Source organism: Anomalospiza imberbis, chromosome 24 (assembly GCF_031753505.1).
Source record: "Anomalospiza imberbis isolate Cuckoo-Finch-1a 21T00152 chromosome 24, ASM3175350v1, whole genome shotgun sequence".
Classification (NCBI taxonomy): domain Eukaryota; kingdom Metazoa; phylum Chordata; class Aves; order Passeriformes; family Viduidae; genus Anomalospiza; species Anomalospiza imberbis.
The window spans coordinates 4,754,379-4,770,315 of NC_089704.1; the positions used below are offsets into that span (position 1 = coordinate 4,754,379).

Here is a 15,937-nt window from a genome sequence, read left to right on the forward strand (position 1 = left end):
TATATAATTTATGTAATATATAAATCCACTTAAAGAGGAATATGTGTACCCAACACAGGATCTGCTGGATCCCATGGGACAGGGCTGAATAAGGGGCTGGAATCAAGGATAAACTCCCTTGGGAACTGACTGTCAAGGGTGTACAGAAGCCCCTTGGGCAGTGAAATGCCCTCAAAAAACAACATCCCAGTCAGCCCTGAATAAACACAACACCAAGCACACCCAGCTCTGCCCTGGCTGACCTGAGCCCAGTGCCTGGGATTGATCAAAAACTTGCTGAAACCATTATAAAAACTCTCAGGGATATAGGGAGAAAAAGAGACAAAGCTGTTTCTCTTCCCCAATTTGTGATCCAGCCTCACAGGCTCTGACAGCGCTGCCCTGCAGAATCAGAAAACCCTCCTAAATAAAGCTCGAGCTGCAGAAGAAACAAACGGTTTCTGTGTGAAGATGAAGTTAAAATACTCATCACTGCAGAAAAACAACCTTCCAGAAGGCCCCATTTAATGAAGAGGCACAGCCAAGGTTAGTAGGCCAAAAGTTTGATGGCTGCTCCCTTCCTTTGAGCTCTCAGCTTCTTCCCTCTTGCCTCCCCAAAGGAATGCTGCCGGAGTGCAACTGTGTGTGTGTACACACACAGAGACACAAAGATGGGTAAAAACGATGCCAATAGCCTGGAGCATTTGCAAACAGCCTCACAGAAGCTCTTTTAGAAGAGCAGATGGAGGTGGGATCTCAGCTGGCGTTGAGAGCGGCTGCTCGGTGAAGGGTGACCCCAGAGACAGGGAGAGCTCAGGGGAGTCTCCAGTCTGTTCAGTGCCCTGTCTGTGACCCTCAGAAAACCCCAAATCCCTCCCTCTTTCAGACAAACAGTTGTCCCAGCTGACCTCAAACATCCAGTTGATACTCCTGAAGTGGGATGAGCATTACCCTTCACCACGTGGGGAAGAAGCAGAAGGTGCCAGTGGGCATTTCTAGAGATCATGGACCCGTTAAAGACCACAGAATCATGGAAAAGACCTCCAAAATCCTCGAGCCCAACTTCCAACCAAATTCCACGGTGCCCAATAAACCACAGAGTGAAGTGATGCTCATTTTCCAGGGAGGAAAGATCTGGCAGGAGCCTCAGATCCCTGCCTGGAGCCACAGGGGATGGATTTGGACCCTTGCTCCTCTGCTCTGCAGAAAGCAAATGACTCAGGGTCTCCTCTCCCTCAGTGAGGGGATTATCACCAACCCACGTCACCATGGATTTGTCACCAGCTGGGAAAGTGGCACTGGGCTATCAGGGGCACATCAGGAATGACAAGGCAGGAACCAGTGAGGAAGCTTTGGCTTAAATAGCATCAATCCCACTGTTAGCTGTGGCTAAGCCTATTTTCCTAAGGATCTCAGAGCATTTTGTGGGCTGTGTTTAAGCTTCAGGAAGCCTGGGAAATACCACAGAGGAAAACAAAGAGCAGGGAGAAGGCTCCAGGCTGGCTGAGCCCAGGTGTACACAGAATTATTGTCAAACCCAGCAAAATAATTCAGTTTTCAGCTTTGCTGCTGGGCAGCAGCTCCACAGAGCAGAGCAGTGAAAAGATCTCGAGCCATGCATTTCAAGGAAATGGGAAATGTGCTTCTCCAAAAGCAACACTGAGTTAAGCAGCTGAACTGAATCTGCCAAAACTTTTCTAGGCAGAAATGGGATTCTCACTTGCTTCCATCCCAGTGTGGTTTGGTAAATTCTTTCAACTTCTACCAAGCTCTGCGTTTTCTTTCTGCTAGGAAAATAATCTATTGTGTAATGAGTTTTTACATGGGATCCCAGAGTCCAAACTTCCTCCCCAACAAAGTGAGCACCCCTGAGAGCATCCCACGGCCCTGCTCTTGCTCTGACTTCTTCCCACACTGCCACACCACCCCAAGAAACACATTTTCCATCAGGAGAACTAAGTGTCAATCCTCTGCTCCAAGCCTCCCAAATGGACTAAAACCCCATCAATCCTCATCATCACTGTCCTAGACTGCAAGGCAACATGTATTCAATTGCCATCTGTTAGAGGTGTGGTAGATATCTTCTGTTAATTGGGCAGTTTTCTTTGTCTCTTCCACAAACCAATCCTCTGTCAGTGGAGACATCTGCTGATAATGGGCTACTGAATGTCACTGGTGACTCATAAGAACTAGAACATCCCATTGGGAGATGCTCCGCCCAGAGGGAGGAGCCAAGCATTCCTACCTGGATATAATCTTGAGTTTCTGGAACACCAGCACGGCTTTTCCTGCACTGGGTTTCCCAGAGGATCAGCTGCCTCTTCCACTGCAGGAAGACTGCACCCTTTTCTACAGGATCACTGCTCCAACAGAACCATACCTGACACTCCAGGAGGGCTGCAGCCACAATTCCAACTGGAATGTCCAACAGGGTGTCAGGTTGTGTTCTGACTTGTTTATTTTATATTTTTATTATCTTCCCTGATAAAGAACTGTTATTCCTACTCCCATATTTTTGCCTGAGAGTCCCCCTTAATTTCAAAATTTATAAAAATTTGGAGGGAGGGAGGTCTACATTTTTTTTTTCCCATTTCAGGGGAGGCTCCTGCCTTCCTTAGCAGACACTTGTCTTTCCAAATCAAGACAATCATGAAGCACCAGGGCTTTACAGCTCCAAAGCCCTGTAGAGCAGAGCAGAGTTTAAAAGAGCAGCTAATCCACTTACCCGAGCTATCAGCTCCCCGACCATCCCTGTCCAGGTGCCATTGGCCTCAGGAACTCCATAGACACCATCCCCGACTAGGTGAATCTTGTAGTTGAAGCGCAGGATCTCTGCAAGTTCCTTCAGCATGTCCACGCAGAAACCCTCATAGCGGTCGTTGCCTTCCAGCTCCTGGTGGTTCCACTTCAGCATTAAGTAAGGGTTTTCCTGCAGTGAAACTGGGCAGCTGTCATTCCCATCTTAGCCGAGGTGTCCCGCCAGCACGGAGCAGGGAGGGCAGTGCCAGGGGCTCACAGGGTGGGTTGGTTTGGGAGAAACCTCAGAAAACGTCAAGTTCTGAGCCCAAAAAGCACATCCCAGCACAATGGATCCCTCTCAAACTCCATGTAATTGATGAGGAAAGCTTGGGAGCTCAGGTGGTGCCAAGCTCTCAGAGCTGTCTCCACACTGGTGTTCCCTGGCCCCTGCTGTGTGGAGGTGCAGATTTATCCTGGTTTAGGACACGAAGCAGAGCTAAGGGATGATGATTTGGGGGCTGTTTCCAACTGAGAAGTGCAAGAGCAGCCCAGTGACTTCTCTGAGTCATGGCAGGACATCTAGACTTCAATCTCTCCTGGCACAGAGACATTTATTCAGTCTGTCCCCTTTTCAACAAACTTTGTGGGATGTGAGGGGACAGGCAGGAGTTTGGGTGTCTTTAAAGAAGGAGCAAAAAAAAAAAAAGCACTGGACAGGCAGCACCTAGAAGGGAACCTTGAGGTGCCAAGTTTTCATTAAAATCCTGCCCATCTTGGCCAATTTTTATAATTTTATGGGTAGAAAGGGGAAAAGGTCCCTTCCAACTCAGCAGCTGTACACCAAACAAGAACCCAATTCCAAGCTGGATGCAAAGTGGCAGTGTGCCCCCATCCCAGTCCCCTCTGAACCCACCAAATGCCATTTTCACATGCAACATCAACCTGAGCTTAATTACACTGCCAGGAATTGCCCCCCAGGCTGTAATTCGAGACTTGCTGTGTGAAATCAGTGCTGAGGGGCAGGAGCAGGGAGCAGGATTCCAGCTGGCCCCAGCCCTGAGGGCTGGGCTGCCCGATGGGAACTGCAGGTGCCCCCCTCCCTTACCAGGATGGTGGTGACAATGAGCGTGGTGTTGAACAGGCTGTCGGATATGTTGGAGGAGAAGATCCTGTTGTCCATGCTGAGCCCTTCAGAGACGTGCCAGTGGCCAATCTGGAGAGATAAACAGCACAATAAGGGGATTTATAGGGCGAGCCACTGCCCATATGGCTCTGGTGAGTGACAGCCCTTGAGCTGGCCTGTCTAGGGATGCTCCATTACCTTCACAACCCCAGAAAGGGTCAGCAGAGAGATTAACTCTCTGTGCACACCCCCACCTGCTCTGCAGGGCCACCAACCTGGCCCTGTGCTGCCTTCCCACGTGTCCTCCCTGCAGAGCCCTGCACAGGGACAAAGCTGTGAGCTGGGCAGCTCCCTGGGAGGCACACAGCCTGGTGTGTTGTCCCCAAATGCCACCAAACGGGTCCATCTTAGCCAGAAATCCCCAGTCTGTGGGCTTGTCCCTTGCAGCGTGGTGCTGCGAGCCTCTGCCCTCCACCTTGGTGGCAGGTGATGGGACAAAGCCACCTTCTCAGCGGTGCTGCTCCATGGCTCCTCTTCCAGCTCGGAACTACCACAATTAGGCACTTCCAAATCCTTTGATTCAGGCTCATCAAACCAATTTACCCACCCAAGCACTGGTGTGGCTGCAGCAAACCCAAGTTCCCAGCGTGGATGGCAGGAACCAGTCCCCCCAGGCTCGGGAGGGCATCCTGATTCAGCTGTGACACAACTGCCTTCGGCCAAGGGGGAGGAATATTCCACAAAACCTAATTTTAACTTCAAGAGCCTAATCTCCTTCCCTCAGAGCTCTGGGCAGGGAGATCAGCACCTCCAGCAGCTCGTTCAGAACGTGCAAATTAAACTCCTGCTCTCTTACCGTCCTTAAAAGCGCGTCTGCTTTTCCTCGTGGATACAGGGGGGCTGAAGAAGGCCAGCTCCCTCTGAACCCCCATTTCCTCCTCTGTCCCATCAGGTTCCACCACTCTGTTGGTGTCCTCTGACACCTCCCTAGTGGGGTGCTGTGGCCCTGGGAGGCAGTGGGTGACCCCAAAGGTGCAGGGGGGTCTTCAGAGCTCCTCCAGAGCAAATCCATGCCCACCCATGTCCCTCCTGTGGCACTGGGACTGAGGCAGGCTATCCTCTCGCTATAAGGCTGGGAGGAACTAATTGATTTTCCTTTCTGTCACGGGTTAATCTTGCTATGTGCAGGGGAGGGAAGGTGGTGTGGAGCCCTGGGACCGACTCTGTGCCTGCTCTGGGCATTGCTTGGCCTCTGGTGTGACCAAAGGCTCGAGGACTTGGGGGTGGCTTGGATCTGAGCCCAGCACAGACACCCTCACAGACCGAATGCCTCTGGGTGTTGAGGGAAGGGCCAATTCCTTTCCTGTCCCAGGTGCTGGTGCAAATCCATCCCAAGTGACTCAGAGCCACAGTGGGAATCCATGAGGAGTCCCAAATCCTGCCCCTCATCCCAAGGCACAAGGAGCAGTGGAAGGGCAAGCAGGACAGCTTTGCACTCAGAATCATCAAAGCCCAGCTCCTGGGCCTGCACAGACAGCCCAGCAATCCCACCCCGTGCCTGAGAGATTTGTCCAAACCCTCCTGGAGCTCTGGCACCATTCCTAGTGCAGGGCTTGCTCTGGGAACAACAGCCCCAAACTGGGAGATTTCCCACCCATTTCACGAGCAGGGAGCCCTTGGAGCACAGCTTTCACTGGGCTGCACAGGGTCTGAATCCCAGGAGGATGAATCCCCCCTGAATTCCCCAGCTCTGCTCTGACTGCTGAGCAGCAGCCCCTCTGCAGCAATCGCCTCTCAGATCGAGTCATCACTCACAAACATTGCCTAATTTTTCTTCCCTCCCGGATTTCTCAACCAGAGATTAGTGACAGATTAACTTTAATTTTAACAGCCCTCGCTGTTCTCCAATTTGTCCCTCCCCTGCTGGCACGTGCTGAGACTAATTGCCTCTTCTCCTGACAGTGCTGTGGGTTTGACCTTGCTTTTAAAGGCACCAAGGCCACGAATCCCACGTGCTGGGGCACTTCCCCCTATCCTGGCTGGCCCCAGCTCACCCCTGTGCCCCTCACGGGCTGACAAAGCTCCTCATGCTGCTGTTTCTGCAGTGGCAGAGGGAGTCTGGGCCCCTCACATCCCTCTTCTGCAAGATGGATGTCAAGGTGATTTTAATCATCTCTATCTACATATAAAGAGCCTCTGGAAAATAGAAAACATATCCATCTGCTAAGTTTTTTAGAAAACAATCAAATGCTCCACACGGACAGGGGTGAGACCATCCTGTTGTTAAGGCTCTGGACAAGGGCTTCAGGGTTTTTAGGACTCAGGTTTTTTAAGTAGAGGATGTGGTTGGTCTTTATAAATACTCCAGGTGGAGGAGGTCTGTAGCAAAGAGGTAGAACAGCTTTTTGAAGCTGAAACGATGGCGTTGGCACAAAAATAAATACATACAAACCAGCCAGAAATAAACAGGCTGACAAACCAGGGGAGAGGTTCCTAATGATCAGAGGAGCTGGAGTGACACCTGTCCTAGGAGAGCAACGAGAGCAGCACAACCAGCTGGGTGCAAGATGGAGCTCAACACGTTTTGAGAGGGATTATGTGACCTGGTGACAGGTGACAGCCCAGGGCCTGGGTGGAGAAAGTTCCCTCCACGTCCTCAGGGATGTGTGACCCCCACGGCATCACCTCTGCACCTCCCAGCATCTCCCCGTGCCCTGAGGAGAAGCAGCCCTGCCTCAAACACCCACAGGCGTCTCGAGGCAAGCACAAACGGAAATTTGGAGCGTGAAGCAGCCCAGAAAGCCTTGAGCCTGGAAGGAGCAGGGAAGTGCCATTGCTCGTGCCACTGCTCCATCCCCACAGGCAGCTGAGGTGCCTCAATTTAGCTGCTCTGAAAAAGCTGTTATTTGGGTTGGTGGCACAGAAAGATTTCTCTTCTCTGTAGAAAATCCCCATGTGGAGCATTTCTGGCTCACTCCTTCCACCCTGTGTGCAGAAGCTTTGAGGCTCCTTGTGGTGTGAGGTGATGAAATGCCTCTCAAAGCAGTGATTTTAATGAAATCTTCTGCTTATTTTCCTGTAGGCATGGAGATGACAGGGCAAGACTTCTCCACGAGCTTCAGAGGCACCACAGGTGTTTACCATCCCCATTCCCAGCTTCAAATTAAGGCAAAGCCAATCCCGAATCCAGATCTTGGAACAGGCAGACAGCAACAGGCACCTTGTGGGCTCTGATTACAGGTGCTGTCCCACAGACTGCAGCCATCATCTCCTCCCCTCTGTGTCCCCAGGAAAAGGGAGGAGTGCACAATGCAATCGAGGTGCCCCAAGGAGAGGGAATCTGGGAGTGACTGGGAAGGGGAAAAGGGAATCAAACAAATGAAGGAAATCCATCTGAGGACACTGCCACGGGGTTGGATTCCTGAGTGACACCGCTGATGCCAGCACAGCAAGGAGGAAAAAGTTCCTGCTCTGAAATCAGCACTGAAAGCATCAACTGTTAAACCGAAGAACCACGAGATGCACACACACCTCACCCCTGAGGCCACCAGCATCCCCCAGATGTCCCCTCCTCCCCAAATGTCCCCTCTGGACCACATGATTGACACTTGGCACGGCCCAGGCAGGGCTGCAGTGGCACACCCTGAGTTTGCCAGGTCCTGGGGGCAGAAGCCATCGAGCTCTTGGCAGAACCTGTCCCTGGGCTGTTCCTGGGGGCAGCAGCTAAAGAGGAACCGGTCCCACCGAGGCTGATTAGCTGCTGCTAAATTAAAAAAGGTTTGATGTGGCAGGGACTGAGAAGGGTCCCAGAGCTATTGGTGGGGAACTCATCTGTATCTCATCAACATCCCAATTAACAGCCCCAGCCCTTGCACTGCTCTGTCTCAGGACACCAGCAGGGCCTGTGGTTCAGTGGAGACTGATGGGCTTCAGTGAGGATGGGGAGGGCTGGGGTGAGGGTCTGCAGCTTCCCCCTTCCCCTCCCTAAATCACCTCCGCCATGAAGTTCCCAAATTTCAGCTCATGATTCACAGCAAATCACTCTGCTGGAACTCTGCAATGTTTTTTAGAGGGGCAAAGAAAGGGGGGAAAAATAAAATATGAAAAATAAAAAAATAAAAAGTTCTCCAACCTCAGCTCATGTTTTACAGCAAATCACTCTGCTGGAACTCTGCAGTGTTTTTTAGAGGGGCAAAGAAAAGGGGGGAAAAGAAATTAAAAAGATGACATTTACCAAACGCAGCCCTTGTCAGATCTATAGATCACCAGCACATTAATGAGCCTGTGCTTCATCGAGCATCCTGTGAGCAGAGAGAGCAGCTCTCATACGGCTGTGGAAAAAATTCCTCTGGTTAAGCTAAATCAGGAAAAGACGCGTTTGGTGCGTTACATAAATGTATTAAAAATTGGATGTCAAAAAGCCCTGCCTCTCCTTGCCCAAAAGCAGCAGCAAGTTAGAGAATCTAAGTGTCTCTAATTTGCTTCCTGGCTGGATCAGCCTCAAAATTCAGTGAGCTCTCCATCAAAGCTGACGAGCTGGAAGTCCCTGTGGCTTCACTGGATGGAGGGAGAGAGAGGAGGAGAGGGAAAGAGAGGAAGAGAGGAATGAGCTTGGTTAAAACTAAGCAGGGAATAAAAGAGTTTCAAACAAATCAGTTAGTACAACCCTTGGGAGCAAGATTGTCTCCAGGATGTGAATGCCTGTTCTTTACCCTGTTCCTTTAATTAAAATATTTCTAATGATTTATTTAGTCCTTTTCATTAAAAGAAGCCAGGCTGGCAACAAGAAAATAACCATTTATGGCACAGCAGAGCTGCCTTTGGCTTTCCTTTGCAGGAACATGGAGGGGAGGCAGGCTGGGCAGGAGCCTGACGGGTCTCACAGCTCTCTGGGGATGCTCTTCCCAGTTAAACACATCTCAACAAACTCCCTTGGGCTGGGAGGGGCCCTGACACCCCTCTGGGCACTGCTGTGGATCGGAAAAGCTCCCTGAGAAAGGCAGAGAAGGCAGAAAAGTTGAGGCAGTGGCAGTTTTATAAAAATCAGTTCTTTTCTGGTGGGTTTGTGACAGGGCAGGGCTTGCAGCCACCCCCGAGGGACTGCCCTGTCCTTCCAGTGTGAGATCTACAACATTCCAGCACTTTCTCCCTGTGGCTGGAAGTGCTTCATCCCCCCTGCAGCCTGATGGGGAATTTGGAAAGCTTGATCCCAGTGCAGCTTTCCTGGGCACGTCACAGACACAAAGCTCCTTTTTTACCGAGCTGTTACAACAGGTCAGCAAAGGTTTTCTCCTGTCACGCCAGGTTTGTGGGGAAGAGATGAGACTTTAGTCTCAGGGCAGACCAGGCTGCAGTCACAGCTCCCCATGGAGCTCTGGGAGAAGCTCTGCTCCAAGAGGACCTGTGAGTGTAACGTGCAGTCCCTGCCACATTGAAACACATCAAAACCAAAGCTGTCACAGGGAGCTCTGCAGCGTTTCCTTCCTGAATGCAGCTGAATTTGTGCTCTTATTAATGCAGATGGGCTTGGATCTGTCACTTCTGTTCAGAGGGTGATGGGTTTGGGAGAGGATTAAAAGGGCATTGATGCTGTGAGAGATCTCTGTGGGGAAAATGCCATCCCAATCCCCCCTGCTCGCTCAGAGAAAGGCAGCATCAAAGCCAAGCTGTCACTTGACAGGTAAGAACTGGCAGGTAACATCCTTGCCAAGGCTGAAATTCACTGCTGCCAGGCCAGGAGAGGGTTCCTGGTGCCAAAATGCTCTGTTGGTGAGGGTAGGGTACAATAGCTTTTGTTCTCTGCCAGCATCTAGAAGTGGCAATCTCTGAGAAAAGGGCAGCAGTGGAGCTGTCAGCAGGGAAACAAGATAGATTAACCCCCCCTTTTTTTTTTTCTGGGACTTGTATTTTTTTTTTCCTCCAGAATAAGGTTTGGATTTACCAGCAAATTCCTTGGATTTGTGTCATGTAATCTCATCAGTCTGATATCCTCAACTTCAGCTCAAACAAGAAAATATGGCTCGGGCAGAAAGTGTGAGATGAGGAAATACCACTCAAATTAATGATTTTAGTGAAATCTGCTCGGTGTTCTGTGGGCAGAGGAAAGCTGTGAGGAACCTACGAGCACCGAGACAAAAAGTAAATGAGTGTGAGCTGAGCAAACCTGTTAGAGAGGAACCATAAACCCAGAGTGAAATGAACTTGAACTTCCCCTCACAGGGGGGAGATGATGGGGAGCTCCTCACATGGTGTTGCCCCATTTGCTTTCTCTCCCAGAAACAGTTTGAAAAGATTCACAGTACCCATTTTTTTTCCCATTTCATAGAAAATTCTCTCATTTTCCCCCCATCCAAATAATTTTAAGCAAATGCAGCCTCAAGCTTAAGAATTAAAGGAGTGTGAGTGTGAGCTTGCACCTGGCACAGACTCCCTGCCCCGACTTAGCACCTGAGACAGGCCAGAGATTGGCTCTGCTGTGGATATTCTCAGTTCATTCAGAGAGAAAAAGAGAAAGATTTCTGCCAGGCTGAGCCTGGGAAGAAGTCCGAGGGGAATGTAAACAATCCGTTATCTTGCTTTCTGTTCATATTGTTTATAGATATGTTCTAAGTCCAGTGTACCAATCAGGTGAAATGTTTTTACTCTAAGACCAATGGAATTAATGCTCACGATGTTCTCTATAAAAGAGAGAAGAGCTTTTGAATAAAGGCTCATTTTGCCTTCTGAAATCCTGCGAGTCATTTCGCCCGTCCCTGGCTCAACAGCGTCACCTCAACAGCGTCACTCTGCCATCGCCCCCTCCAGGGCCTGATGGATTGAGGCAAATCCAAACCATCCTGAGGCGCCTTCCTGATGAAGTCAAACACGCTGAGCTTGCTCAGCCAGAGCTAAGGTGACACCCCGAACACCTCGTCGTGCAAACAAGGGGGGGTTCACAGCCCCTTTTGGTCCCCGGAACATCCCCCTGAGCCAAGGACATGCTCCCAGCTTCCCCTGGCTGCTCTCACCTGCCGGAAGCCGCCACGAGTGTGCTGCAGGATTTTCAGGGCGTAGTTGGAGCGTTGGCCTTTGCTGTTGAATTCGATGTGGCCGGTGAGACCTTCCAATTCTACCTGTCCAAGAGAGACTCAGTTACAGCGCCCAGCAAGGCTGCCCCACCCCGCTGCAGGCATTTGTCTAATAGAACACAGGCAAAATTGAAAGAAAATCCTTTAGTCCTGATCAGAAACCCAGAAACAGGACAAATTTTGAAGGTCCATTTCCACTAATAACCTGGGGCAAAGGGTATGCTTGTGTCTCCACAGGTTCAGGACCAAAGTGGATTCCAGCAAAGAATGTAAAGCCACGTCAAGCTTTTAAAAAATGTACTCTCAAACTCTAAACTGTTCTCTACTTAGCTTAACATGTCTCTGCTCTAAACTATAAATCCACATTCTCACTTCTAGCACTGAAGTTTGGAAGCCTTTTCCAAGGTCTCAAATCAAATCCTGTGTTTAATTCTAAGCTTTGGCTTCCAGGCCCAAAGTTCTGAGAGTTCTCTGTCCAGAGACAGGAGGGATGGCCCCACACACCCCACCCTTCTAGCAGGAACAGCAATGCAAACCTCTTAGCTCAGTCCTAATTATTTTTGGAGTCTGGCTAGAGGAGAAAAGACAAGGAGGGGAGCAGGGAATCAGCAGCACGAGGTGCAGGACTCCCCAGATTTCCTTGCTTTGGAAAAACCAGCTCCGCATCCCCTCACTGCCTCCCTCCATCCTAAGGCTAAGACCACTGGGTCTTCGAGTAGCAGAGCTATGGGAAGCTGGAGGATTTTGCTGTCCCTGGCTAAAGGTGGGATTTAAAACAGTGGGCCAAAGTGGTACGATGCTCAGGTTCAGCTGAGCTTTCCTTTGGGGGGAAAAAAACTCTCATAAATAAAAAACCTTTATAAAATTTCCTTGTCTCATTGACACCCAAACAGAGCCAGAAACCTGCTCCTGCTGCATGGTCACCTCAGCTCTGAGGAGCCACAAACTCCACCTATTTCACAAGGATGGGATTTCAGAGTGTTCTCCTGCCAGATTTAGGCTTGTTTGGTTCCAGAAATGACAATTTTGAATTCAAAGGAGTCCAAACCCATAGGGGAACTTACATCTTGCCCTTGAGCTCTGAGCAATTGTACTGCGTGATCCCATATCAGCTCAAGTCAGAGCTCAAATCATTTAGAAATATTCATACTTAAAAAAAAAAAAAAAAAAAAAAAAAAACCAACAAACAACAATTGAATTCCAGCTTTTCTGCAGCAAATCCTGAAAAAGGGGGAGTTTAATGTTGTTCCAAGGCCAGTGACAACTCAAACCCTCAGATCTCTCTTTTCACTACCTTCAAAGAGCCCAGGCAAAGCCAGCCCTGCTGCTGGCAGCCAGGAGCAGCCCTCAGCCCCCTCTCACCATTCTCAGGTAGTTCATGAGGCTGGTGCCGTGCTGCCAGATCTGTGCCGAGCCGCAGGACAGGGGCTTGACGCCGATCTCCTGGCTGCGGTTCAGCTCCTGCACCGCCGTCACCACGGCATACACGGCGTCGAACAGCAGCGCCGAGGACAGCTGCGGGGGAAAGCTGTAGTCAAAGTGAGGCAGACCCCGACTCAGGGAAGAAATGGGAAGGCTTTGGAATGCTGAACGCTTGCTTTATTAAAACTATACTATATTACATTAATATACTATTTAAAGAGATACTGTTTTATTCTATATATTTATTTCTTACTTACCTAACTCAAACTCGTGACTCTGCTGAGAGCCCGAGCCACAGCTGGGTCCCATTGGTCACTGATCCCAAACAACTTCACCAGAATCCAACCCAGCCATCACTGCAGGTGAACAATCTCCACACCACACTCCTCATGGGGAAAACCAAGGAGCAGAGATAAAGATTGTTTTCTCTTCTCCTCTCTGTGCAATCCTGAGGGACAGAATGATGTCTGTCCAGAGAATGTGAATGCCACAGAAAGGCAGGGAAAAGTCAGCTTGGAGCACAAAAATCCCCCATCCTGCTGCACCTCGGAGCTAGAGAGTGTTCTGTGCACAGCCTGGGGTCAGCTGGGATGCCCTTTGTGCGGGCTTCTTTCATCCATCACTGTCGTCTCTCTATCTCTGCTGGTCCTTGTTGCTTCCCAGTCCTTTCTACCTCAGTTTCTGCAGTTTTCCTTTCCTAATCAAAGGAGGTTTTTCAGCGTTTTGGTGGCTCTGATCAGTTTGCTGGCCAGGGGGAATGCTCCTGAGAGAAGCAGGAATTTCCAGGGGGAATTGCTCCTGAGATCCGATGCCTGCTCCCACAGAAGGAAACTCGACTGTGCCGCTTCAGCCGTCATGGGCGGTCTTCTCCGACCACTTCTTTGACAGGCAGACCCACAAGAAATGATTGCCAGATCTGCCTGTCCAGCAGCCAAATCCTGCCTTTCAGACCCCACAGAGATCATCCATCCTTCGCTACAACCTCCAGCTCCCTGCTGGAACAGCACTGCTGAGGGAATGCCCAGAGTGTCAGAGCTCATCCTCTCTCCTGCTCACCTTGGCTTTGGTTGCCTTTGCCCAGGTTTCTTTGCCCACCAAGCCTCACAACCCCCATTTCCCACTCATGCACAGCAGTTTCCATGGCTTTGGGCTCGTTAACAATCATCTATTTTCTCCCTCGTGCTCACTGCTACAACTGAGATTTCACTTTTAATTACTGTCACCTCCTGACTGCTGGAATTAAGCCGTTGCAGCTCATTACTATCAAGGCTGCATTTTCCCCATGGATACTTCCAAGAGCATCCTCTTTTCATCCCAGCTCCTGGCAGAGGGTTCAGTCTCCAGCCTGGGGCTGCTTTCCCCACCTTACCCTGGCTGTGACTGCCAGCCCTGCAGTGGCTTCTGCATCCTCTCCTCCTCCCAGAGCCTGACCAGGTTTATCCCCTGCTGCCAGTGTCCCTGTAGGGACAATCTCGTCCAGCTCAATGATCCCAGCAAACCTTGGGCTTCCACTCTATTGTTAATTTTGACTTAACCCTGCTTGGTCTTACTTAGACCAGTGGTGAGACCTCACTGAGCACACTGGTGTGGGATTAGACATTTAAAAAGCAGCACAAACCCTCAAAACCTACAAGTCAACCCAAATTAAAAGGCAGGATTCCAGCCCGATGCCATCAAAACCCCAACCACCAGCTGTGACAACACCAGTGACCTTTCACTCCTCCAACCTGTTAAGGCTGACCTAACCATTCCCCTCCTGGAAAGCCTTTTCAGAGATTCTTAAAGAAATTGATAAATTCTTCTCTCCTTCTTTTAACCCTTTAATATAAATTCTTTCCCTAACAGGGCTTCTCCAGCCTGTCCTGTCCTCAGCCCCTAGTCCATGAAGCTCTTTCCATGGACTTAATTTTAATTATTAATTTAATTCTGTTCAGGTTACAGGATCTCACGCCCAATTTGCAATTCCTTTCCTGAGTCAGGAGCCATATTAACATCAGCTGGACAAATGAAACTGTTATGAGACCAAACACGACCCCCCCAACCCCAAAGTTTCCCCCATTTCCTACCAAATCAGAACATTGGCCCAGCATTTTTCATTTTCTCCTGCTGGGTTTCCATTTCCATTTTCCCTGAGCAGTTAATCCCTTATTAGATGGTGAGCAAGAGACTTGTAGATCTCAGTGAGGCATTTGACATTATTGATTGGAATGTTTTACTCCTGAACTCTGTAAAATTCATTAGAATTTCTGCCAGCACCCTTTATGACTTCAAGCAATTTAAGTACTGGGGAGGGTGTGGAGATACACAGGATCAAATCTTCATGGCATGGAATAGGAATCCCTTCCCTGCAGTCTGATTTTGCACGAAACAGAGGTAAACTACAAAGTTTTGAGGTCATAACCTTCAGCAGAGGAGTGAAGAGACTTTTGGAATGTCCTCCAGGCAGATCCAGCCAGAGGGATCTGTCACTGCCCTCCTGTGTGTTCCTCAGCTTTCCCTGTGTCACCTATAAAAAGCTCTCACTACTTTTATATTCCCATTTTAAACCACAGCTTTGTCCCTGTGTCACAAAAAAGCCAATTTGTCTGGTAACAAATTGATTCTCTCCCTCGCCTGCACCACCTGATTTGTGCAGAGCCCTGTTGGTTTTGCGCCCCTCTGCAAAATCAGAGCTCCATGGAAAATCCATGGGGCTTGGGGGACTTCCCTCAATCCCCAAATTCTTGATAATTCTTGACAATTCTTCACACTGAAACATGAACCCAGGTTTGGGTTTTGCCATGTGGGTTTTTTCTTCTCTCCCTAAAACATTATCAGCTATATCTTTGCCCCCAAACCCAACACGGGGAATTAAAGCCATTAAAACCCTGGGAAATAGACTTTGCAATCTGGATTTTATTCAATGACATAAACACTTAATTACAAACATCTGTTTTAGCCTAAATTCTAATTACCAAATCTAGCCATCTGTAATTTGAATGATTTTCTCTGATTTCCTTTCTTTGCAGTGTGATTAATGAGAATGGCATTAGAGCAGGCAGCTCCCTCCTCCTTTGTCAGATGCTTCCTCAGCTCCAGCAAGAATGCCCTGGGATTTTTGCAGCTTACAGGAAACCTCCCTCCTGTCACTTCCAGCTGTTGAGCTTCCTTTTCTCTCTTTAGGATGAGTTATCCCATAGGATAACTCCTTCCCAGGGCTGCACAGAGAGATGCTCCCTGCCAGATTTCCAACAGCAGAGGCAGAAAGGCCCTGGATTCACTTCACAGACAAAAGAAGCTCTGCTTGGGAATGTTTCACCTCTGCTCTGTAATTTCCCTACCCTCAAATCCTTTTCCCATCACCTGGGCCGTGGCATCTTGAAGAATTCCAGTCCTTCCAGGCATTCCCCCACCTACAGGTTTTGCTGGATGTGGGGTAAGAACCTAAAATGAGAATTTTCATTTCCCTGTCGCACCTGCTGCTGGTTCCTGCTGTCTCCTGTTTGCCCTAGGAGGAGGAAATTTGTTTTTAATGCCTCTCAATGGGCCCTGCAATCCAAAAAGGAATCTTCCTGGTAGAAATCCCATAGAGACTGAGCAGGGCAAGCTGATTGCAGCTGCCTCTGGG

At 49.5% G+C, this 15,937-nt stretch overlaps 1 protein-coding gene across 1 annotated transcript in view; it reads right to left on the minus strand.

Moving 5' to 3' along the window:
- Positions 1-15,937, minus strand: part of GRIK4 (glutamate ionotropic receptor kainate type subunit 4) — a 192,923-nt gene that overhangs the window by 25,125 nt on the left and 151,861 nt on the right. The window contains 4 exon segments of the mRNA XM_068172298.1: positions 2,705-2,908; positions 3,824-3,931; positions 10,849-10,953; positions 12,271-12,423. Coding sequence (XP_068028399.1) covers positions 2,705-2,908; positions 3,824-3,931; positions 10,849-10,953; positions 12,271-12,423 — 570 coding nt within the window.